This window comes from Myotis nattereri (genome assembly GCF_964212035.1).
Source record: "Myotis nattereri genome assembly, chromosome: 6".
NCBI lineage: Eukaryota > Metazoa > Chordata > Mammalia > Chiroptera > Vespertilionidae > Myotis > Myotis nattereri.
Genome location: NC_138081.1, coordinates 79,317,350 through 79,343,946, shown reverse-complemented (window position 1 = coordinate 79,343,946; position 26,597 = coordinate 79,317,350). Strand labels below are relative to the sequence as shown.

Here is a 26,597-nt window from a genome sequence, read left to right as displayed (position 1 = left end):
AATCTTCTAACTTTAAGAGTAATTCCTTCTGCTGCGGTAACTCATGCAGATGCTTCCGCTGGTTAGGCCTGTAGGTGCAGTGAGTGGAGGAATTCTGGACCGAGGAAGTGAAGGGGAAAGAATAGCACAAACCCTCACAGTCATAAAAGGAAACATGGCTCTAGGCTGCAGATTTTCCCCTAAGGGAGAAATCACAGAAAAAACTCCAGTTACAGGTAAAGGAATTTAGACATGATTTTTAGAAATATCCTTAAGATTTGTACATCACCGTATATTAGGGTAGAGTCTTAATTTTTTCACTCCTTTTAGAGTCAGAATAGTTTAAAATAGTGTTTTCCAAAGAATGTACCGAAGCCTACAGTATTTTTCTATTCTTCACTTTAAAAAAAGGGTTCTCAAGCTCTCTTTGACCACGGAGTGTGGCATAGGACTAATGTTCCTTGGAATCACACTTTAAGAATTGCTGCCTTCGGGTCAAACTGTAAGAACTTAACACCCGCCCTGTACTGGAACTCTCTTTTGCTGTGCTGCTAGTAATTTAGCTTCTTTCATCATAAGTGCATGTATCTATAGAAATAATAAAGTAGTTTGTTTAACTCGTTAGTAAAAATGGACTTGGATCTGGGGAGTTAAAAGACTTGCATTCCAGTTCCCCTCAGGCATCCAGTAAATATTTGATTTGGGATATATAAGCTACATAATTTAAACAATCAGAGCCTTACTTTATTTATCTACAAAATAAGGATACAATGTTTGTAAGGGATATTAAGTTTGAAAGGCACATGAGATAATGTGCATAAAACATGCCAAATTGGGACCATTGTAAAATGCAAGACATAAATTAAGTACTCTACATAGGTGTAGCAGAGTTGGAATTCCTACTATGGTTAGAGCACATTTTTAATGTTAGTTTTCAACCATGACATAAAATTTATGTCAGTATTGAAGCTCTCCGGAATTTCTGTAAGGAGGCCTTTTGTTTTGTGTTTTTAGTACAAAAAAAAAAGAGAGAATGCACAGTTATCTGAAATGTACCGGAAATAAACTTCCTTATCGCAACACTATTGTTATCACAACTTTTTCCTTCTCTCTTGATTGTCCAATCACTAACAGGCTGCAATCTTCCCAAGCAGTTAAAAGTCAGTCACTCATAGCTCACACAGTTCTCTTTGCCAGACTAGAAAAAGGGAGGAGTAATCTGTTTCTGCTAAAACAGGTTAACACAGCTAAAAATCTGGATTCTCTGCTGACTTTATCAATGGAAGAAACTGTTAAGAAGAGCACTGTTAAGAAATATAAAATAATCTGTATTGTAAGTACAGTTTGTTTCTTACTTTTATTTTACTTTATTGTAGCTTTGGGTCAAATGTTAAATGTATACTCCCTATTTATTTGTTTGTGTTACTATTTAAATGTAAAGTTTTAAGTAATTATGTTCAGTTTTAAGAGAGCTCTAAGGCAGTTAATATTTTTAATCATATTTAACAAGTAAAAAATTTGAGCAACAACAAATGAATATTTGATCAACCTAAAAAGGGGTGATCTGTGGCAGAACAATTTCCAATGTTTCTTTTAGCATGAATACAGTACAATTACTTCCCAAGTTGCATTTTTATTGCATGAATATTTTAAGACCAGAAAGTGAGAAGTTAAAATTACTGTATCTTACATTCTTTGTTGAAAAAAGGAAAAGAAAAAGCTTTTCTTGATTTTATTACACTCTCTTTCCTTTTTTCCATCACACTTTCAGGAAAAGGGGAGTTCTGTCTATTGCCTTGGCTCAACCATTCCCTGTTCTCTAGTTTTGCTTTTTCTGTACTGAAGTTACCCCTCCAAAGTCACTCCTCCCCTGTCCTGCTCTTTAGCCTTTATAACAACAGTACATAGATGTTGCTGAGTGTTTTCTTTTGTTTTAAATATATATTTTTATTGATGAGAGAGAATCATTGATCCTGTGCCTCCTTTGAGCCCCCTACTGGGGAAGGAGCCTGCAACCCGGGCATGTGCCCTTGACCCAAATCGAACCTGCGACCCTTCAGCCAGCAGGCCAAAGCTCTATCCTTTGAACCAAACCAGCTAGGGCTGAGTGTTAATTCTTATTTCAAGTTATTCTTTCCTTTTGTTTCCATGGTGGCATTAAAATTCCCATTTTATTGACTTTTCTTCTTATCTTGATTGAACTCTTCTCAATGTAAACAGTCAAATCCTACCTAAGGATCTTTAGACAATTTCATCTTCTTTCATCCTTTTAAGAGTTGCTCTGATCTCTTCCTGAGTTTCTGTCACACAATTTCAACTGCCTGCTGGCTGGGTCCTCATTCCTAAGCCAAAACCAACTGCATAATTTTCCCACATCTACCCAGCTGCTGTTTTCACCTAAGTTCCTTACTTTAGTTAATATCACCACCATTCTCTGTCACTCAAGCATTGTCGCTAGGAATAAATAAAACAATGTGTGAAAGCGTTGAACCCAGGGATTATAATGAAGTTAATCCTCAAGATACTTTATTCATTATCCTTTTGGGAACTTCAGAGCAACTCTTTTTAGCTCTCATGCTGTTCATTATATTTATCATATCTTATACATTCAGGAGATTATGAACTCCTTGGGAACAAAACTTACGCATCATTTACACCCCTTTGTATCCTTCTAGTGGTTTACTAGTACATATAATAAAAGCTCAATACTTCATAATCACAGTTTCAAATGTACCCTAATGTTTCCAAATTTCAACGTGTTTCATGAAAAGTTTTTTAGGGTATCTACTGTTTCCAGCACTCTTTATTCAACCAAGGTAAAGCCAAATGTTGGATTCTCGGTAATTTTTGGAATCCCTGCTCCACTTTGTAGATAGCATAAGATGTTTAAGATACACACACTCTTCAATATCAAGAAGCTTACTCAGAATTACATAATTAGAGTAAATAATTACATGAGATTAAAAATGAACCTCCTTACTCTCGAGGAGCTTACAGAGCAATGCAGAGAGCAAGCTATAAATATATAGAGCAAGTGCAGATTCAGTTAGGTGTTGTTCATACCAGCTAGTTTGAATTGCCAACTACTACAGATAAGATGTACACGGAAATATGTTACTTGTAAATCTATGATGGATGAGGTTTACCATAGGAAAGTTTCCCAGTGTTTTGTTTCTTTGCAGTATTCCTCATCTCGGTCACTGGTGGCTTTGAGCATCATAGCAAGGGACTAAATGCTAATTATATATATACTAGTGGCCTGGTACACAAAAATTTGTGCACTCGGGGGCTGGGGGGAATGTCCCTCAGCCTGGCCTGCACCCCCTCCAATCTGGGACCCCTGGAAGGATGTCCTACTGCTGGCTTACAGGGATAGGGCCTAAACTGGCAGTCGGACATCCCTCTCACAATCTGGGACTGCTGGCTCCTAACCACTCACCTGCCTGCTGCCTGATTGCCCCTAACCACTCTGCCTGCCAGCCTGCTTGCCCCCAAATGCCGCCCCCCCACCACCACCAGTCTGATCAGCTCCAACTGCCCCCTGTACCAGTGTGCTCACCCCAACTACCCGCCCTGCCGGGCTGCTTGCCCCTAACTGCCCCCACCCCCTGCTGGCCTGCTTGCCCCCAACTGCCCCCCCTGCTGGCCTGCTCACTCCAAGTGGCTCCATCTTCTATTCCATTTGTGTCCTTTCCACCTCTAAGTTAATGCCGTGTCCTTAATATGTGGTTATGAGATGTCTCTGTGACTGAGCTGGGAAACCTTTCATGTTTCTCTTTCCTTTCCTTTCATCTCAGGATAACTGAGCTCTGTGGTTTGTGTGGGACCAAAGGCCCTGGGAATACAATGCTGAGCCCTCTGAAGTCATTTTACTCTTTATTGTATTATTTGATTCTTAGGGCTGAATTAAACATGAAAACAGAAGAAAATATACCCTTAGATATAGAATCTGAGTCATTACCCAGAGATTTCTGCAGCAGTTAACACTGAGGCATGAGACACATGTGTTTATTGGTCAGTTTCCTCAACTATGGAACGAAGGTTGATCCAGCCCCTCGGATCCTTTGGAGGTTGGATATGATGCATCCAGAGGGATTAACTGGCCACTCTGAGAATAAGATCAGAAGTCCACAGACACTTGTTTCCTTTACCCAGACAGAGTTAGAAAAACACACCTCCTTTTATCATAACAGAAGCCAGGGCCATGCCTGTGGGAGGAGGAGCAGGGAACCAGGGCTTCCCCCTTGCTCCTTCCCCGCCCTCCCTCCCTCCACCCCTGCACTGGTCCAGCTGCTATGCTCTGGTGGAACCCCTCACTCAGGCTCCAGCCCCGCCCATCTCACAGGGAGGAGCATGCGCAGTTTCTGGCAGACACAGAAGCAGCTGTGTATAGGGAGGTGGTGGTTATTTCCCTGAGCAGGCGCTGAAGTCCTTGTTGAAGTCTCCACTCCAGAGCCTGCGAGTCCTGGGAGGCTGCATAGTGGAGGCGCCACATTCCTTTCAGTAGAAACTGAAGATTGATAGGAGCCTGCCGGCTGAGCGGGAGGGACCAGGAGGTCTGCCTTGTGCCCATTCCCAATCCACAGTCCCTCTTTGCTGGTGGAGCCTCCTGAGCCCAACGCCCATGGCCTGGGCACACAGGGGGCAGGGCCGCCACCATCGCCATGTTCCCTCTGAGCCCCGCACAGATGGCTGGGGCTGCACTCAGGAAGGGCTGCACATGGAGTGGGCTGCACACGGGGCGGGGCCCCCTGCCATCCCCTTGTTCAGCCTGAGCCCAGCAAGGATGGCCTGGCCGCACAAGGAGCCGGCTGCACACGGGGCGGGGACTCCCCCTTCGCTGCTTTCTGCCTGAGCCCAGCAAGGTGGCCTGGCCACACAGGGGGCGGGGCCCCACCATTGCCTCCTTCCATTTGAGCCCGAGGGCCACTTTTGCCCTGCCACCGGGCTCTTAGCTGCCACTTGGGTTTCCGATCACTGAGTGGCAGGTGGCTTCTTCCCCTTTCACCTCCCAGCATTGTGCCTACATATGCAAATTAACCACCATCTTGGTTGGCAGTTAACCACCATCTTAGTTGGCAGTTAATTTGCATATCGCCCTGATTAGCCAATGGGAAGGGTAGCGAAGTTATGGTTAATTACCATGTTTGTCTATTATTAGATAGGATATATCAGAGAGGAAGAGAGAGGGAGAGAGGGAGATAGAAACATCAATAATGAGAGAGAATCATTGATTGGCTGCCTCCTACACACTCCTCACTGGGGATTGAGCACACAACCCAGGCATGTGCCCTTGACCAAAATCAAACCTGGGACCCTTCAGTCCCCAGGCTGATGCTCTATCCCAGGGGTGGGCAAACTTTTAGACTCGAGGGCCACAATGGGTTCTTAAACTGGACCAGAGGGCCGGAACAAAAGCATGGATGGAGTGTTTGTGTGAACTAATATAAATTCAAAGTAAACATCATTACATAAAAGGGTACGGTCTTTTTTTTTCAATAGTTTTATTCATTTCAAACGGGCCAGACCCAGCCTGCGGGCCGTAGTTTGCCCATGGCTGCTCTATCCACTGAGTCCAACCAATTAGGGTGCTAATGATATTTAATGATTGTTTCTGTTCGATCCTTTGCACTGATAGAACACCTGCCATAAGGTTACTGACCCTTGGATGAACTTGGAGACTTCATATGAGAATTGTTTTCATTATATTTTAACATATTTTCCTAATTGTTGAATTCACTTCTATTGTAAATATTAGATATATTAATTTTTCAGTTGATTTTTAGAATTCAAACCAAAAATAAAAATCCAATAGTTTATGTAGGTCTTCACTAGTTAAGCAAATTTTGATGTGTGTTGTTTTTTTTTCATAAGAATGATTTTTTTAAAAGTGTATTGTATTGTAAAAAACTTTCTTATGTGAACTGTGCATCTGTTGTATTCATAGCCTTTATGGTGATACTAGAGGCCAGGTGCATGAAATTCTTGCACTGGGGTAGGGGGACCCCAGGGTGGGGGGGGGGGGGGAGAGGCTCCGGCCACCACTGCTGTGCTTGCCAGCTGTGAGCCGGGCTCTTCCTGTGTTGAGCATCTGCCCCCTGGTGGTCAGTGCACCCAATAGCAATTGGTAGTTCTGCCATTTGGTCAATTTGCATATTAGCCTTTTATTATATAGGATACATTATTCAGGCTCTGTCATCCAGCATGCTAACCATTAGACTTAGTGGATGGGGAAAGAGAGGAGTGGGAATTATATAATTATCTTTAATTATATAACAGTTTAACTTTAGTCATAACATAAAGTCCACCACATTGAAGAACTTTGTCAGCAGTAGTGATAATGAATGTTATACACAATCTCTGGTCATACATCTTCCAAGTTACCCTAAATCATTTTTGTTTGAGCTGAAGAGCAAAGCAGATTATATGCCAGCTAATTATTTGGACACTATTTTTACATGTGTTAAATATTCTCATTGTCCTCTGATGGACAGAGTCGGGGGAAAGACCTGCACATAGGAATGAGGTAGTTAACAATTTCACAGTTTTGGAAGGTTTTTAGGTAAATGGTCTTCAAGTAGGTATCGAGTTAAGAAAGAAAAATGGGCAAAGGTAAATGGCTCCTTTGGTTTCATGCGTTTTACTCAATTTGGGATGAAGCCAACTGGGACTAATGTACTTACATTTAAAGATCTGTAATAAATGCCATTTTTAAATTCTTCCCAAACCTTTCTTATTATCAGGCCTTAAATAAAATTATGTCAGGGTTGGATCTGGTATCATGCATAACCAGAACACTGTGTGCCCTTCAAATTCACTGAGGGAGGCGGTTATCTGGACCTTTGCATATATATTTTTTAATTGTAAAGGTCACTTTTCATTTTTCTGTAATAGGTTCTTCTCGCTTTGCTGGTGATTGTGACACTTGGATTAGGCCTGAAGCTTGGGCTCAGACAACTAGATGAGCAAGGTACAGCCCTCAGCATTATTTCCTCTTTCTCCTCACCTTCACTTGTTAAAACGTGTGCCCTCTTCCCCTGGGTCTCCTCTCTGCTACAGGTAGCACTTTCCTAGCTTCTCCTTATTCTCCACTCCCACCCCTCTGTTAGCTTATTCCCTGTCATTGCTGGACTTGACACTTTGCCCTCATCCCTCTGCCTCTTTGAGAGTCATATCATTCCTGTGTTTCATCTGATGTTTCCTTATCTTTGTAGAGGACTTTGATATTAATATCTAATAATCTTTGCTGTGCTTTTCCCAGCACCTCCTACCACTTTTCCTGAATCTTGATGTCACATGAGAACTGCTTGACCCCTGAAATCTCATGATTTTTTGGGTTAGGCAGTGCCACATTCCTGAAATAAAAGCTTCACAATATTTTTTCTTAAGAAGCAAAGAAAAAGTAGGAGGTACATTTCCAAAAATATCAAAACCCCTCACATCTCTTGCCATATCTCATTAGTATGAACAGAAATAAGTAATTTACAAGTGACTGTATAAAAAGTGCTTTCCACAGTCTTGTGTATTGTTTTGGTACTTTTACTAAGGGGAAAGATGAAGTTAAATGTTAGATAATTTATCTTGCTTTTAATTTGATTGATTAACTTCTATTTTGACTCCAGTGGGGAAAGTTTTATCGCTTCTTCATGAGGGAGACTCTTGGTGAGGTTAGATGACGATTTTCCAGTTGTGTTTTCATTTAAGAATTAACAAACACGTAGTAGCCCTGGGGTATCATGGCAACACATGGAACTGGAGAGGTGGACATTACCTGCAAAATTACTGTCTTTTCTTGGTCTCTTGGCTATTTTGTTTCTGTACTACAGTGCCAGTCTTAGATCTAACAAACACTGGCAGGCCATTTCAGCAGTATTATTCTGATGTTAGAGCACAAAGGTGGGCATCATTTCTTGGTTATTTTATGCCACAAAGTGCAATCTAATGGCAAGAGGTATATATATACTAATCTCTGAACAAAATCTCCAGCTCTTTGACTCTCTTCCTCCTTTTAGTACACCTACTGGCCAGCTTCCCAGAGTTATTGTTTCATATTCATTTCCTCTTACCTCAGTCTATCAGCCCTTATGTGGCATCACTCCCTTCCCCCTCCCACTCAGGGCATTGGTATGTAACTCAAGCTCCTCTTGGTCAGCGTCCCTCCCATGCTCAGCTCTCATTCTTGCACCACTCTCTCTCCTAATCCTCAACCCTGGACAATTTTAACCATTTTATGCTCCAATTAACACACTTTTTATGGGCAATATATTTTTCTAGTGTGAGGTTTTTTAAAAAATATATATTTTATTGATTTCAGACAGGAAGGGAGAGGGAGAGAGAGAGAAACATCAATGATGAGAGAGAATCATTGATAGGTTGCCTCTTGCATGCCCCTTATTGAGGATCTAGCAACCTGGGCATGTGCCCTTGACTGGAATTAAGCCCAGGACTCTTCAGGCCGCAGGCCGAAACTCTAGCCACTGAGCCAAACCAGCTAGGGCTAGTGTGAATTTTTAAAGTAGTTTTTCTAGTTTGAGTTTGTTCATACTTTTTACTTATTCTTTAATGATTGAGCACTGACTATGTGCTAGGTGCTATTCAAATTAAGGTAATGCTAATACAGTGGTAAAGAAAACAATAATTCTTCAGAGAGTTTACATTCTAGCATGGAAGACAATAAAATACAAATATGCAAAAATATGTAATATGATTAGGGAAAGTGCTAAGGAATAAAACAAAGCTTTAAAGGGAAATATGAGTTATTTTTGAGTTAGGCTGGGGTGGGGCATGTGTGTGAAATAACTTTTAAGCAAAGAGCTAAAGGAGAACCAAGATATTTTGTAAAAGAACATTCCAGGCAAGAGAAAATAAGTGCAAAGACAAAGCAGTACCTTGCCTGGCAAGTGCATTTCAAGAATGACAAGAACATTGAGCTAGAACTAAGAGGACTAGAGGAAGTGTAGGCATAAATGAGATCAACCAAAGAGGAGCCAGGTCAAACAGGGTTTGGAAGGTCAAAGTATGGTCTTCAGCTTTCATTCTGAGTGTAATGGCTAGTGATTGGAGGTTTTGAGCAGAGAATGACATGATGTGGCTTGCTTTTCAACATGATTACTTAGGCTGTTATATCATTTGTAAGTGGCAGAGTGAATCTATGAGAAGTAGAGACCTATTAGGAAATAATTGCAATAATACAGACAAGCTTTATGTCTTGGACTAGGATAATAGTAGCATTGTAACTGGTGAGATATAGTTGGATTTTGAATATCTTTTTTTTTTAAATTGTTGACACTATTACAGATGTTCCCCATTTTCTCCCTCTTTGCCTACCTCTACCCAGCCTCCACCCCATCCTCCCCTGGCCTTTACCACAGTGTTGTCTGAGTCCAAGGGCTATGCATATATATTCTTTGGCTAATCTCTTCACCTTTCTTTATCCAGTCCTTCCCTACCCCTTCCCCTCTGACATCTGCCAATCTGTTCCATGTATCCATGCCTCTGGTTTTATTTTGTTTGGCAGTTTATTTTGCTCATTACATTCCACATATAAGTTATATCATACAGTATTTGTCTTTCTCTGACTGCCTTATTTTGCTTAGCATAATCATCTCCAGGTTCATCTGTGCTGTTACAAAGCTGCATAGTATACCATTGTGTAAATGTACCACAGCTTTTTTATCCACTCATCTACCAATGGGCCTTGGGCTGTTTCTAGATCTTGTGGTAGATAGATTTTATTGACAGACTGGATATAGAATGAGAAAGAGAGGACTCAAGAATGAAGTTAAGGTTTTTGTCATGAACATTTGAAAATATGGCATTTTCATAATTAGTTGGGGAAAACTTTAGAATAAGTAGGATAATTAGGAGCTCAGTTTTGGATATGTTACATTTGAAGTACCTACTAGATGTCCAGGTAGGTAGTTGGATATATGAGGCTGGCTTTAGAAGGGAAGTCTTAGATGGACATACAGTGTGGTGATTATCAACATCATATGTGGAATTTAAAACAATGTGATGGGGGAACACTAACCTCAAAGGATTGAGGAGATGAGCGGGAAAAGAAAAGCACAGAGAACTAGGAAGAAAGTGGCCAAGAATGTGGGAGGAAAGGCACATAACTGTTGTATCCTGGAAGCCAAGTATGGAACACTTTTCAAAGGAGGAGAGTGAATGTAAAAATGTAAAGGCCTTTTATGTAAATGATACATAAACTTTTTTCTTACTTTTTTATTGAACATTTTTAAAGATTCATCTAAATTTCTATGAGTGCATCTATTCATATGTGTCTGTCTATTTACTATGTAGTCCTTTTTGACTTGTATCCAACATGCCATTTGACCTATGCCCTCTCCGAGTGCTGGAAATTCTGGTTGATTTTAATACCTTAATTCTACATAAATTCTGCAGGTTCTCTTAGACCTGTATGAGGTTTTCTTTGGCTTATACTCAGGAACTGAATTTCTTTGCATTAACTTGGGTAAGAAGTCCCAGAAGATTGCTTTCTAGCCTACCTTACCTTCACCACATGTCCCTATCGGTCCTTGAAATTATCTAGCTCTCTCATTTTTGGCAGTGTAAAGTTGGATATAGAGTGATATCTTTTATTTTAATTTTTATTTCTCTATCCTGCTGCTCTAATTAGTGTTGGTTGTTCTCTTGGTTTGTTTGGTGTATTATGATTGGTGTCTCCATAGCCTCTCCATTGTGTTAGACCTTGTATTTTTAGATTTTTCTCTCTCTTTTTTTTCTCTCTTTTACTGCCTCATTTTGCTAAAGAATATCCTTCATTAGCTTTATAAAATAGAATGTGTGCAACATATAACTTGAGTTTTGGGTAATCTAAAGACATTTTCATCATCCTAACCTAGCACTTGGTAGTTTGGTTAGATATTGAATTCTAAGATGAATATAAATCCCCTCTGGAAATTTAAAGACATTACTTGCCTGTCTTCTAGCTTACAGTGTTGCTTTTAAGAAATTTGATACCATTCTGACTTGTGATCCTTTATGAATTTGCTCATTAACTCTCTCTAGGAGCTTCCAAGATTTCTTTATTCCCATTGATCCCTTGGTATGAGTTTTGCCCTGGGAGATTTGGTGGGCAATTTTAAGGTAATAATTTATGCTTTTTGGTTCTGGGAAACTTTATAATATGATTCTTTAATAACATCATCTCCATATTCTTTGTTTTCACTTTTTGGCACTCCTTGTTTTCTTTAAAAAATATATTTTTTATTGATTTCAGAGAGGCAGGGAGAGGGAGAGAGATATAGAAACAACAATGATGATAGGGAATCATCAATTGGCTGCCTCCTGCACGTACCCTACTGGGGATCAAGCCCACAATCCTGACCAGGAATGGAATCGTGACCTCCTGGTTCATAGGTCGACAATCAACTACTGATCCACGCCGATTGGTGTTCCTTGTTTTAAGGTCTACTAAATAGTAGCCTTAATTATATCTGCAAAATCCCTTTGCCATGTAAGGCAACACATTCATGGTCTCAGGAATTAAGGCATAGACTCTTTTTAGGAAACATAATTCTGCCTGCCACACTTTTCTATTGGATTTTTTAAAATCTCTGCCCTTATATTTTTAGTCCCAAGAGCAGTCTGAATGTTATCTCTCCTTTTAAAATTGTCGCTTTCTTTCTTATTTCATGGATGTAATATTTTCTTTTCTGAGGATCTCAATATTAGCTGTGCATGTGTGTGTATATGTGTGTGTTGTTGCCTTTTCCAACCAAACTTTTCTTTTTTATTCTTGTTTGTTTTGATCTTTGTCTTTTTGTTTGTTGTTGTTGTTGTTGTTGTTTTTGCTGCAAAAAGCTTTATTGTTTCATTTGGTCCAATGCATGGGAGAGTGCTTCAGGGTGGTTAAAAGAATGGCTAGTGTTTCAGGGAGAGGCTCAGGTAAAAGCCAGACACCAGGGGGATGCAGAGGGGCCCCTCCAAGGCCTCTGGGCTCCAAAGGCTCCTAGTGGTGCTTGGGGGTGAACCTTTTGAAGAGATACTCGCCCCACCCAGCCTGGGGGCCAGTAGCCTGAGGAGGTGAGTGAAGGGTTGCTCATCTTCTTGATGAGTTTCACCTCCTCACCCCGGAAGTGGTTCTGCAGGAAATCCCAGAGCTGAGGGGGCAGAACCCAGGGCCTGCAGCTCCAAAAGGGCCTGGTTCAGGTTCCTCTCCAAGGCCAGGGCGGCCTCCATGGCGCCGTGAGTTTTGCCTCTTGGGGAGGCTTCAGCAAGAGAATGCGGCCACCGCACTGGTTTTGCATCTTTAAGAGACGCTCAGCGCCCTCGGCTTCTTCTTCATCAACTCATGAAAGAAGCAGCCCATGCCCTTGAGAGCCACGTTATTGGTGGAAATAGAAGCCCAGAGAGAGGTAGGTGTGGAGGCCCACAGAGGCAGGCTGGCCAAGCAGTTGACCGCAGCCTCCCCCTCGGTGGACTAATTCTGACGAATTAGGGAGCTCATGGTTGTTCGGCAATAAGGAGTTAAGGTAGAAAAAAAAACCCCGGTGTGTTGGCTGGTGCCGGAAGTGGTTCTGAAGGTGGTTCTGAATAAGATGCAGGAGAGCAACCGGAGGCTGGGAGAAGGGGCATCCCTGGGTCTGTTCCGTCTAAACACGGTTGAAGCAAGAGACAGATCTGGGACGGCCGAGGGCCCTGCGTGGTCTTTGTCTTTTGTGGTGGGTGTTATTCTGCTGTGCTCAAATGTCTGGTAACTGTCTGTCTGGCATTGAAGAATAGGGCTTGTTCATCTCTTCCCATCATAGCCATCCTCTATGTATACTGTCTCTATTCCTCCTAAATTACTCCAGATTATGAGCCTTCTATTCTGTAGTGGGAGGTAAGATGGATGTAGTTACTGTTCCATACCCACACTTTCAATCAGTTCCACTGTGTTTTAGCTTCTGCTTGTCCCTTCTACCCTTAACAAAAGGTACCAGGTGTCTCTGAGTTTGGAACCTCAATGGGGTACTGGGGAAAAATTATTCATTACTTATCACTGAACTGACAGATCATACAATAAAAACTATCTGTTTGTCTGTCTGTCCTAGTCTGTGCGAGGTACTTCTGTGTGTTTCCACCATCTAGCTATGAGAGAGTGAATACCTTCCACGTATTGGTCTCCTTGTTTTCTTCGCTCTACAGGCAGCTGCAGGAAGAAATGCTTTGATTCTTCATACAGAGCTCTGGATGGCTGCCGGTGCGATGTGGGATGTAAAGACCGAGGCGACTGCTGCTGGGATTTTGCGGACACCTGTGTGGAATCAAGTATGAATTCCCCGCATACATTTATTATCATGTTGGTTGTGCTATCATTAGCATGTCCAAATATTCGGCTATTGTATATTAGTTTGCTAGGACTTCCATAACAAAGTGCCGGGAACCGGGTGGATTAAACAACAGAAATTCATTTTCTCAGAGCTCTGGAGGCTAGAAGTCTAAGATCTAGGTGTTGACGGGGTTGGTTCCTTTTGGAGGTTGAGTGGGAGAACCCATTCCATGACCCTGTTCTAGCTTCTGAGAGTAGCTGGCAATCTTTGGAAGCCTTAGGCTGGGACAGGAAAACTCAAAACTCTGCCTTTATCTTCACATGGCATTTTCCTTGAATTTCCTCAGTCCCCCTCTGTGTGTTTCTGTGTCCTAATTTCTCCTTTTCCTGGGAATACCAGTCATACTAGATTAGGGCCCACCCTAATGATCTCGTTTTAACTTGATTATCTGCAAAGACCCTTTTTTAAGTAAGATCACATTCATAGTCATGGGGGTTAGAACTTTCATTTTTTGGGGCAATGGACACAATTCAACCCATAACACCTTGTACACAAGGTCTATCGTTGTCCTTTCCCCTTTTACAGGGATACAGAGTCCACACTTTAGTTAATGGAGGTTGAGGAATAGCCGTTGTCAGCAGATGACATGCTATAAAATTACATAACTTTCAGTGGAGTTTTGCTGTGACTTAAAGTTTGTTATCTTGTTTAGTTTCATTTGTAGTCATTCTCAAATCTCAGGGTGCATAAGAGTTACTAGGAAGGTTGGGGCCCTTGGCAATGCTGATGCCAGGGTTCCTTCCATAGAATACAACTTGAGAAACACTGTTCTCAAGGTGGAAGAGGAAGTCTGCATTGTTTAATTTTCTAAGAAATCAGGGAAGGTGGGGAGTGGGGGTCTAGTGGTTCAAGGAGAGGGAAGATTAGAACAGTGGAACGCCTTCTATTATGCCTTCTGAAAAGGCCAAGAGGGGGAGGAATAACTTAGCATAGGTAAGATTTGTATTCCCTTCACTGAATCTCCAAAAATCATTTCTTTCTAAATAATGGGGAATGGAGAACGCAATGCTTAAGGAAGCACACAGCACTCACCTATTCAACACATTTTTCTAAGCACAGGCCTGACGTTGATTTTAGTCACTGTTTCCTAGCAGGTGTCACTAGGAAGCAGCTTCGGTCCAGCCTTGTTGATTTTAGCACTGGGATTTATTTAAACTATATCTCATACGTAAGTGCTTAGCCTGGGAGAGCACCAGCAGCACAGTGGAAAGCTGGTCTACTATTTCTGTCACTCTCAGCTGGGAGGTTCCCTGACTTGCCTATCTATATTATAAAAGGCCTGTGGCCCTAACGCTGAAATGACCAAAGACCAGTGTGGGTGGGTAGGGCTGAGAGCGGGGCGGGGCAGCGGGCAGGAGGAGGGGGTGGACTGTGAGATTTCATGTGCTGGGCTTCTAGTGTTCTTATGGATTTGACTGTGTTCCTGTTACTTCTGTTAAGAGTTTCTCCAAACTCAGAGATGTATCTGCAAATGGAGCAGAGCTGCAGCTTATAAAGCTTGAGTTCTATCTGCCAACCATACCAAATGAAGAAATGTGGTATGCCCCTCATATGTATTATGTAATTTCCTCTTTTTTTTTTTTTTAAAAAAAAATTGATTTCAGAGAAGAAAGAGAGGGAAAGAGAGATAGAAACATTAATTATGAGAGAGAATCATTGATCAGCTGCCTCCTGTACACCCTCCACTGGGTTTTGAGCCTGCAACCCAGGCATGTGCCCTGACCAGGGATCGAACCATGACCTCCTGGTTCATAGGTCGATGCTCAACCACTGAGCCATACCAGCCAGGGTTATTATGTATTTTCATTGATGAATGCTGATAAACCAAGAATTTGACTGAGTAGTAATACAGGGAGAAAATCAGAGAATTTATAATTTTGGTATTGAGTACTTACAATAAGTTAAATGCTCAGAACCAAATTGTGTAATTTTACAGCTCGAATATGGACGTGCAATAAATTTCGTTGTGGGGAGAGCAGACTGGAATCCAGCCTTTGCTCTTGCTCAGATGACTGTTTGCAGAGGAAGGACTGCTGTGCTGACTACAAGAGTGTCTGCCAAGGTGAGCAGAGTTTGCTGACCCATTTTCCTCTGTGAGATTAGTGACCCCAGAGCTGGCCTAGGCTACAGAAATTAAAACAAGTCAAGGAAGTACTCCATATAGAAAAGAAGACAAAATGTGTCCACTGTGGGAAAAAAATGTTTTTTGTACACTACATAGCATAGACATTATAGGAAAGAAGAGAAAGCTTCCAGTTTTATATTTGTTTGTAACGCAAGGTTTTTTTTCAGTCCAATGACTAAGCTAGACATATGTGTGGTTTGAGACATTATATGGCAGATCCAATGGATAAGACATCATGAAAGAGGTGACTTGACCCAATTATCAGTTTGTTAAATCAGTTATTATTATTTTTTTAAATACATTTTTATTGATTTCAGAGGGGAAGGGAGAGGGAGATAGAAATAGAAACATCAATGTCGAGAGAGAATCATTGATTGGCTGCCTCCTGCACACACCCTACTGGGGATCGAGCCCACAATCAGGCATGTGCCCTTGACTGGAATCAAACCTGGGACCCTCCAGTCCACAGGCCAAAGGTCTATCCACTGAGCCAACCAGGTAGAGTAAACCAGTTATTATTGAAACAACTGTGTCCTGAGTTGTTAAATTATTTCGGACTCTTAGGAATTAACTGAAGCCAAGATTATTCAACTTGGCTTCAGTTGACTCCAGGTTATTCAACTCCTGATTTCACCTGCTTGCCACTCTATAACTAATTTCAATTTTTTTCTTAAATCACCAATCCCTTTGAAAATCGATGGGATTTACAAAAATGCCCATATAAACATAGCAAGAAATTGCTTCAAGCCATAAACCCCTTTTTTCATAACACCATACTGAACTGGGCTAACTTACACTTTGATATTTTCAAGCAAAAATGAGATAATTTGAAGTCTGATTTTTTTAAATAGGAAAATTTTGAAGTAGAAACATTAACTATATAATACCTTAATAGAATACAGATTTTTGTACTAATAGTTTTTACATAAAATATAATTGAAAATCAGCTAAAAAGGGCAATCAGAAAGGAAAATATAAACCTAAAATGGGAACTCTGTTTTTAAATAATAATTGTTTGATATTTTGATAGAGTGTTTGATGTAGTGGATATTGTATCATTAAAACTTTCTCTAAATTTATGAAGGCAGATATAGTTTCTAGTTTACTTATTTCTCTAATAAGTTCACTGACCATATTGTCTGTCACCTCTGTATTCTCCTGTCTTCAAACCCAGGTTTGTAAGTCTTAAGTATTATCTTAAGATTAATCCTCAGATCATGTGGAAAATTTCTCCACTGAGTTCACTGCATATTACACAATTTCACAGAAACAAAAGTGATTGTTAGAAGCAGTGTTAAAGTTTATCATTACCAATAATTGAGCAGTGTTGAAATTTACCATTACTACCAGTTAATCATTTTAGTTTATTTTTTAAACAAAAGTAAATGTTTTCTCACTCTAAGAATGAGCACATTATATTTAAAGATGTTAAGTTAACCTTGACAAAATTATACCTTCAGAAAATTATTTAAGGGGATTTTAATAATTTTTTGTGCATGAAACCAGCTGGTCACTTTTTATGTTTAAAATTTTAAAGAACTTTATGATAAATGTCTAACATACAAAGGAGAGAATGGTATGATGTTTTCCCATATGTTAATCACTTAGCTTCAGCAATGATCCACTCCTGGCCAATCTTGTCTCAATGACACAGTATAATTTGAAAAAAGATAAAAACATGAATCTCATGAGAAAAAGTGAACATGTCAAAGATTTATTAAAGCATTAATGAGATAACCAACTAGGATGTTAAGCTGGCTCAAAAAGAGGCTAAGTATATGTGAGACTGAAAGAATGTTGGAATAAAATGAGTAAAACTATAACTTTTGATGGAACAGAAATGATTTGCATTTCTACAGAACAATTAAAAAAGAAATTTTGTTAATCCTCCCCTGAGGATTTTTCCATTTATTTTTAGGGAGAGTGGAAGAGAGAGGGAAAGACAGAGAGAAACATCGATGTGAGAGAAATATATCGATTGGTTGCCTCTTGTATGAGCCCCGGACCAGGGCCTGGGCTGGGGAGGAGCCTGTAACCAAGGTAGATGCCCTTGATGGGAATTGAACCTGGGACCCTTTGGTCCACAGGCCAACACTATCCACTGAGCCAAACCAGCTAGGGCTATAGAATAATTTATTTGCTATCAAACAAATACCATGTGCAGGCGTGCACGTACAGTGCGATTGAAACTTCGTGGCCCATGCACAGAAGTCGGTATTTTGTGGAAGAGCCACACTCAAGGGCCAAAGAGCCGCATGTGGCTTGCGAGCCACAGTTTGCCGACCACTGTCCTAGGTAATTGGATAACCCATGTGTGGGCTTTTTAGATAATTTCCAGTGTGATATTGAAATGAAATTTACTGATCAGTCCTCCTTTTGCCTATTTTCAAGTTTTGGATTATTTTTATTTTTAAAATGTTTTTATTGATTTTTATTTATTTATTATTATTATTTTTAATATATTTTTATTGATTTCAGAGAGGAAGGGAGAGGGAGAGAGAGATAGAAACATCAATGATGAGAGAGAATCATTGATTGGCTGCCTCTTGCAGCCAATCTGGGGATCGAGCCCACAACCCTGGCATGTGCCCTTGACCTGAATTGAACCTGGGACCTTTCAGTCCCCAGGCTGATGCTCTATCCACTGAGCCAAACTTGCTAGGGCTGTTTTTATTGATTTTTAGAGAGAGGAAGAGAGAGGGAGAGAAATATTGATCGGCTGCCAGCCTCCTGCAGGCCCCCTACTGGGATCAAGTCTGAAACCTGAGCATGTTGCTCTGACTAGGAATCAAACTGGTGACATGGAACAATGCTCAATCAACTGAGCCGTACTGGGCAGGGTTGAATTGTTTCTCTTAACAAAATATACTTTTTATTTCCCCCAACCCCTTTCCCAAAATTTTAGATTATTTTGAAGCAAATTCTTGAGTTAATATAATTCATCTATAAATATTTTCAGTGTGTATCTAAAAACAACGAGAATTTAACAAAATTGCAATATCATTAACATATCTAAAATATAGTTGATGATAATTTGCCATCAAATATCCATTGTGTTCAATATTTTCTGATTGTCTCATAATATTTATTTAAAAGCTTGTCTGAGGTATGATCTAAATACATTCCATACATAGTAACAGGCTGATATATTCTTTAAAACTAGGTTCTCCCTTTTTTTTCCCCTTGCAATTTACATTTTGGAGAAATTGGGTCATTTGTCTTGCAGAGTTTTCTATCTGGGTGTTGCATATTGCATCCCCTGTGATAGGTATCATATCATCCCCTATATCCCCTGCAAATTGGCAGTTAGAACCTGAGGATGGTTCAGATTCTGGTGCAATTTATTTATTTTGCAATCATATTTCATAGATGGTGTGTAACTTCCATCAAGAGGCACATCTTGTCACCCTAACCGATTTTGCTTAGTGGATAGAGCATTGGCTCATGGACTAAAAGGTCCTGGGTTCGATTCCAGTCAAGGGCATGTACCTTGGTTGTGGGCTCAAACCATAGTAGGGGGTGTGCAGGAGGCAGCTGATTGATGTTTTACTCTCATCGATGTTTCTAACTCTCTATCCCTCTCCCTTCCTCTCTGTAAAAAATCAATAAAATGTATTTAAAAAAAAAGAGGCACATCTTGTCTGCTTATCTCTTTTTGGGGAGATGTTAGCTATTGATGATCATTGCCTAGATCCATTAGAGTATGCAAATGATGACATTCATATTCTATCATTTATACTTTATTAACTAGCTGGAATGTTCTATAAACAGAAACATCTATGGAATAAGAATTTTTAAGTTAAGACCTTTGAAATTTGTTCAATTTCCCCCTATTTTTATATCAATTATTATCATTGGCTATTTCTCTTTTTAATGATTTCTTTTCTTTTTTTTTAGACTGTATATCTATATTTATTAAACTTTTTTTTCTAATGGAAAAATATTGTTTTTGAGGGTAAAACCATTAGTAATAAAAGAAAAAGGAATTGTCCCTTTTCTAAAGCTCAAGGAATTCCCTTTGTTTTTCTTAGTAAAGATGAGCTTCCTGATATTCAGTTAGTGTAGATTACTGATCAGAACAAATCACCAGAGGCACTGACCTTGCCAACATATGAAACAGCACTTAACATGTTCTGGAAGAATTTACTCATTGGAGTAACACAAATTGTAGTTTGGAAAGATCATGTCCATTGAACATTTGTTTCTCTTTTCTTGTTGTAGGGCAGCAATCTAAAGAGTTTTATCTTATGCTTTTCAGGAGCAACCCCATGGGTGAAAGAGAAGTGTGGCACAGCCCCGACGGCTCAGTGTCCAGAAGGGTGAGAATGAAGGGACATTTTCTTCCTCTTTAACAGGTGGCATGTGGGAATGTAACTGAGAGGCAGGATGGAATTTCCTCTGCTCTGTTTACATTTCAAAACAAAAAAGTTAACATAAGGTTGGATTTCTTATGACTCAAACTCAAGTTCAGTAGAATTCGTGTGAGAATTGTCAACAAAATAATGAACCGTCTATAGAAAAGTTTTGTAAGTTTATTTGAGCCAAAAGTTTGAGGACATGCTGGGGAGCAAAATCTCAATGGATGGAGAAAATACTCTGGAGAATGGCAGCTTTGCAGCTTAATAATAATATAATAACAGCATATATATTATGCTATAATAATAAAAGCATAATATGCTAATTAGACCCAACATCCTCCCCCACGACCTTCCGGACAAAGCCAGGGCTACGAGGGAAGCCTGGGTCCCTGGTGCCACAGGAAAGCCAATGCCAGCAGCTTGGGGAAGGAAGGCCTACTCTTGCATGAATTTCGTGCATCGGGCCTCTAGTCTATACGTATAAGAAGCTAGCTACCATAACGGCTATAACGACCTAATGCAGTGATGGCGAACCTATGACATGCGTGTCAGAGTTGACATGCGAACTCATTTTTTGGTTGATTTTTCTTTGTTAAATGGAATTTAAATATATAAAATAAATATCAAAAATATGTCTTTGTTTTACTATGGTTTCAAATATCAAAAAATTTCCATATGTGACGCAGCACCAGAGTTAAGTTAGGGTTTTTCAAAATGCTGGCATACCGAGCTCAAAAGGTTCGCCATCACTGACCTAATGACTGGTTGCTATGACTCCCACTGTGGCCAGCGAACCGGTGATCATGGGCTGGCTGGCCAACCTCCTGCAGCCCCTCCCCCCACCCAGCCCCACCCCAGATCAGACCCCCCACCCCTATTAGGGGCAGGGCCGGCTGGCCACCCACCCATGGCCCCTCCCCTAGGACACTGGCCCCCAATCGGCACCCCAACCCTAATCGGCGGGGCCCGCTAACCAATTGCCTGCGGCCCCTTACCCCAGCTGGCCTGGCCCTGATCGGGCCCTGATCGGGGAGGGCTGGCCGGCCACCTTCCTGCCATCTCCTCTTCCCGACAGGCCCAGCCCTGACCCACCCCAATTGGGCTAGGCCAGCTGACTGGACCCCACCTGTGCACGAATTTGTGCACTGAGCCTATGGTTTTTATATATTAGAATCAAAGGAGAAGATGTAAGGAGAGTTACATGAAATCCACCAGAGGTAGATTAAAGAGGCGGAAGGTTTGGATAAATAGCAAAATGGAGAAACACACACTTTAAAAATATTTATTTATTTATTAGACACCTACTTCTTTTTTTTTTACATTGGTGGGTGCAGGGTAGTTAAAAATTAACATTTACAGCACATAGTGATGGTATGCAGGAAAAAGGCTCAGTTGTCTTGTGCTGTGGGGCCTGCGGTTGTGCCGCTAGGGATCTAGGACAGAAAATTACTCGGACATTTCAAAGGCATTTATCCTGGATGGTTAAGAACAGTGGACAGGGTTCACTCAAGGTAAAGACTGACCTTTGCTAAGGAAGCTCTATGTCTGGAATGTGACTACCTGATAAGACCTGCCCAGTTAGGAATCAGTGATCAGAGCATCCTGTGTGGCTGCTCCCCCATAGCTTGTCAGGCTTATTACATAGCTCCTTTTCTATTCATATAATTAAATCAACATCTTTTTTTTTTAATATATTTTATTGATTTTTTACAGAGAGGAAGGGAGAGAGATAGAGAGTTAGAAACATCGATGAGAGAGAATCATCGATCAGCTGCCTCCTGCACATCTCCTACTGGGGATATGCCCGCAACCCAGGTACATGCCCTTGACCGGAATCGAACCTGGGACCTCTCAGTCCGCAGGCCAACGCTCTATCCACTGAGCCAAACCGGTTTCAGCTAAATCAACATCTTGATCTCATAGATGTTTGGTCCTGTTCTGAAGCTGCAAGGTTATTGTGATAGGATATTGATAAACACATTTTTTAAAAAAATTAGCATTATGATAAAAATAAGTATTTTCCAATGCAAATTGCAATACACCTCTTTAATTTCTTAATGAATTTTCTTTACATTATAGTTCAAACAGTCCCAATTTTCCATTTTTGACTTTTGAGATATAATTCATAGACATTGAAATGTTCACACTATGTGTACAGTATAATGAGATTTGGAAGTTCAGAAACTAGTGTAACCCACAGTATGGAATATTTCCAATATGCAGACTATTTCCATCACCCCAGAAAAATGCCTCATGTTCTGATTTCTATCACTATAGATTCCTATTCTTAACTTTCATATAAATGGAATCATACTATGTTTTCTTGTGTTTTTTTTTAAATATATATGTTATTTTTTTCATCATCATTTATCTCCCTGTACCTATACTTTTCCACCTCTACAACCCTCTCCCCATTTTTGTTGTTATTTTTGTGTGTGTACATTTTTTTCTTTTTTTGTTGTTAATCCTCACCTGAGGATATTTTTCCATTGATTTTTAACGAGAGTGGAAGGGAAGAGGAGAGACAGAGAGAGAGAAACATCGATGTGAGAAAGACACATCAATTGGTTGCCTCCTGCACATGCTCCTACCAGGGCTGGGATTGAACCTGCAACTGCTGGGGTCCAGCCCCAGCAGGTCCAGGGATCCCCAAAGGCGTAGACGGAGTCGGCGAAGAAGGAAGGACACGGAGACAGCGTTCAGTTGATCAGCAGCCTAGCCAGGATCTCCAGCCAAGTTCTGGTCTCGATCTCCAGAGAGGTTCTGCTGCTTATTGTTTTGTTACATCCATATTTATACCAGTTGATTTTAATCCTATCAATTTCTATTACAAAGGTTAGGGCGTTTCTTATCTCCATTCCAGGGAGTAAAGATTATGTAGCTTAAGCATGATTGTTTGTAGTTAAAGTGATTAACTACCCGCCTGGCACTTAGTTAAGGAGTTTCATCCCCTCCCTGACTTCAGGGAAAAATTCCTACCTGGGGAAACAACCTTTCTAGGAGAGGCATCCCCTCCCTGACTTCAGGGAAAAATTCCTACCTGGGGAAACAACCTTTCTCGGAGAGGTGACCTTGGTTAAAACACACAGCGCTAAGGGGAGAAAACATATTAAGAACAGTATGCTATATACGCCAGGTCCCTTGAAACATATGCTGTGCAGATGTTTCTTTCCTGCAGCGACTGTGTCAAGCAGCAAGGATGGACCGGCTTCTGGCATGCAACCAAGTTTCCCTTGACCGAAATTGAACCCGGGACCCTTCAGTCCGCAGGCTGACACTCTATTCACTGAACCAAATTGGCTAGGGCTGAAATTATTTTATTTTTAGCTGCTATCAGCATTCTGAATATTCCTTATAAGAATATTGAGGCCCTCTCTCTCACCTACAGGATAAAATTGTTTTCCTTTTGGTGGGGGGTATGAAATGGTTAAGTAAAAGAAGCCGGACATACCAAAATACAAACTAAATGATTGTGTTTGTACATAATTATAAAAATGGGCACAACTAAAATATGCTGTTGGAATTCAAGATTCTGATCACCCTTGGTGGGGTGGGGTTTGTGACTCTAAGAGAACACAAGGGAGGGTCCCAGGGTGCTGGTAATATTGTGTCTCGTTCTGCGTGATGACTACACAGTGGAGCTCAGTTAGGAAAAAATTATAAACTGTACGTCTAAAATGTGTCTGTATATGGAATACAAGTAAAGATTTTAAACTAAAAATATATTGAACGCAAAAAAAAGACTGTCTCTGGCTCTAATCCAAAAGTTATCTGCTATAGTTTTAGCTTAAATACTGGTCTAAAAAGAGATTGTAATGCTTTTGAGGTTAATATTAATATCCTGTGATATTAGAATAGTCAAAATGTAGAACTGTATTTATTTTAATTTATCTTTATTGTTGAAAGTATTACAGATGTTGCCCTAGCTGTTTGGCTCTGTGGATAGGCCTGTGGCCTGAAGGGTCCCAGGTTCGATTCCAGTCAAGGGCGCATGCCTGGGTTGTGGGCTCGATTCCTAGTAGGGGGTGTGCAAGAGGCAGCCGATTGATGATTCTCTCTCATTACTGATGTTTCTAACTCTCTCTCCCTTCCTCTCTGAAATCAATAAAAATATATTTTAAAAAAGGAAGTATTACAGATGTCCCTCCTTTTCCCTCCACTGACCCCCTCTATCCTGCTCCCACCCCCACCCCCAGGCCTTCACCCCTCTATTGTCTGTGTCCATGGGTTATGCACATATGCATATAAGTTCTTTGTTTAATTTCTTCTTGCCCTCTCCCCTCTGAGATTTGAAAGTTTGATCCATGCTTCCATGTCTCTGGATCTATTTTATTCGTCAGTTTATTTTGTTTGTTAGATTCCACATATAAGTGAGATCATATAATACTTGTCTTTCTCTGACTGTCTTATTTTGCTTAGCATAACACTCTCCAGGTCCCTGCCTGCTGTCTCAAAGAGTAAGAGATCTTTTTCACAGCTGCATAGTATTCCACTGTGTAAATATACCACAGCTTTTTTATCCACTCATCTACTAGATGGGCACTAGATACGTGGAAAGACAAAATGTAGAACTTTAGAATAATAAAACATCTCAAAAGCTTACAGTTCTTAAATTTCATATCATAATTATAATCAAAAGATGGTAGAATAATTGTAACTTCTCTAATTTTTGAGTGTGAACATTGGATTCAGTAATCATTGCTTTTGTCTCCTTATCCAAAGCCAGGACCATGAAAGGTCAGCAATATAGATCCCCTTTTCTGGTCATGTGCTATTAATACTTTGCTTGCTTGCATGCTGGTAACCAGTATAGTAAAACTACATTTAATTAGCTCCATGTATATCTACTATTGTAAAAATGCTAAATATACTTAAGGTGACTCAATGTACTAATGTGCTATGCTATAATGATTCTAACATATTGGGTGAGTGGGTTGGGATAAAGTTTTGAGAGATTAGGTAACTGCTTAGAGTTAAGTACGTAGTAAAGAATGAAGTTGAAAATTGAACTTAAGTCTTTCTGAGGCCCAAATCCTTTTCCTTTCTCCATAGCACAGTACCTTGTCATAAATTTTCAGGGTTAGAGAAAATTCACCCATGGTATACCTGGGTGTCATAGTTAGCCAATGCCAAGGAGTAAATGGAAATAAAGAAAGCTGGTCAAACTTATGTTAACTCTAGAACTCAAAGGGTAGTAGATCTCAAATTGAAAGTCCCGGATAATTTATGCAATACTTGTTTTTAAAAAATGTTGTCTATTTTTTTTAGATTACTAAAATACCTGAAATACTAATAATTAAGGGAAATAACAATTTTAAAAAATAGAAAGGGAAACTTGACCTAGAACTATTTTTTCCTTAAGAACTTTTTAATTTAGAGAACAGAAGAGTATTTTTTTTAACAATCATAATAATGATCTAATTTCTTGTTTTCCATTTTTAGATTTGATCTGCCACCAGTTATTTTGTTTTCCATGGATGGATTTAGAGCAGAATATTTACAGACATGGAGTACTCTGATGCCTAATATTGATAAAATGAGTAAGTCTTCTAAAGCCAGAGGCATGCAAATGATAAGGACACCTAGTTAGTCAATCTCTAGGTGGTGCACCTCTTTCTTACCTTAACGTTAGTCGGTTGTCTTAGTCTGATTCCTCTCAAGATCCTGATGACTTTATTACATCATATCTTTTTTTCATACTTATTGGCTCCTCTCTCTTTTTGTAGCATGTTTGTCTCTTTGTTTATTTTGATTTGTTTTTTGTATTTTTAAATATAGTTTTATTGGTTTCAGAGAGGAAGGGAGAGAGAAAGATAGAAACATCAGTGATGAGAGAGAATCATTGATCAGCTGCATCCTGCATGCGCCCTGTGAAATCTGAGCATGTGCCCAGGCCAGGAATTGAACCATGACCTCCTGGTTCATAGATCGACACTCAACCACTGAGCCACACTGGCTGGGCTTGTTTTGTATTTGAATATATCTTTTGTCAGACCTAGGTTCTGGGTCTTAGCAGAGACATGATCCTGAAGAAGTCCGAGTAGACTGGACAGAGTCAGCACATACCAATACTCCAGTAGTGAATGGTCCATTATCTATGTCCAGTTCAATCAAAGTACCTGGAACCTGGCTCTACCATTTACTAGTTGTGAGATCACCCACACGTTTGCCTTACCTATGGGTACTGTCTTCTCTTCATCTGTAAAATGGTCACTTCCTATCTGAGAATATATCTGTAGTGCACATTGGATGATTTTAACTTATCACTATAATCATTTTTATCATCTTTATTATGATATTGTACTTCTGTGTTAGGGTACTTGACCTTCATACAGTTTTATAAAGTTAATAGAAAAAAGAAATTGAATGTCAAGGACACAGTGTTAAGAAGTATCAAAGGGCCTGTCCGGCTTGGCTCAGTGGTTGAATGTTGACCTATGAACCAGGAGGTCATGGTTCCTGGTCAGGGCACATGCCCAGGTTACAGGCTTGATCTCCAGTAGGGGGCATGCAGGAGGCAGTGGATCAATGATTCTCTCTCATCATTGATGTCTCTATCTCTCCCTTTCCCTTCCTCTTTGAAAGTAATAACAATATATATATTTTTTAAAAATATCAAAGGATTAGCTCCAGGGTCTATACTCTTCACTGCCCTATATTCCTTCCCCATTCTAGCAGGCCTCCCCTCATCACCTTTTTTTTTTTAAAAAAAAATGTATTTTATTGATTTTCCACAGAGAGGAAGGGAGAGGAATAGAGAGTTAGAAACATCGATGAGTGAGAAACATCGATCAG

General features: G+C 40.3%; 1 protein-coding gene across 1 annotated transcript in view; it reads left to right on the top strand.

Moving 5' to 3' along the window:
* The first annotated feature begins 1,243 nt into the window (after positions 1–1,243).
* Positions 1,244–26,597, top strand: part of ENPP3 (ectonucleotide pyrophosphatase/phosphodiesterase 3) — an 85,623-nt gene continuing 60,269 nt past the window's right edge. The window contains exons 1-6 of the mRNA XM_081094050.1: positions 1,244–1,312; positions 6,874–6,949; positions 13,135–13,257; positions 15,256–15,381; positions 19,703–19,763; positions 25,245–25,342. Of these exons, the coding sequence (XP_080950176.1) occupies positions 1,259–1,312; positions 6,874–6,949; positions 13,135–13,257; positions 15,256–15,381; positions 19,703–19,763; positions 25,245–25,342 (538 nt within the window). The 5' untranslated portion in view covers positions 1,244–1,258. The remainder of the gene's footprint in view (positions 1,313–6,873; positions 6,950–13,134; positions 13,258–15,255; positions 15,382–19,702; positions 19,764–25,244; positions 25,343–26,597) is intronic.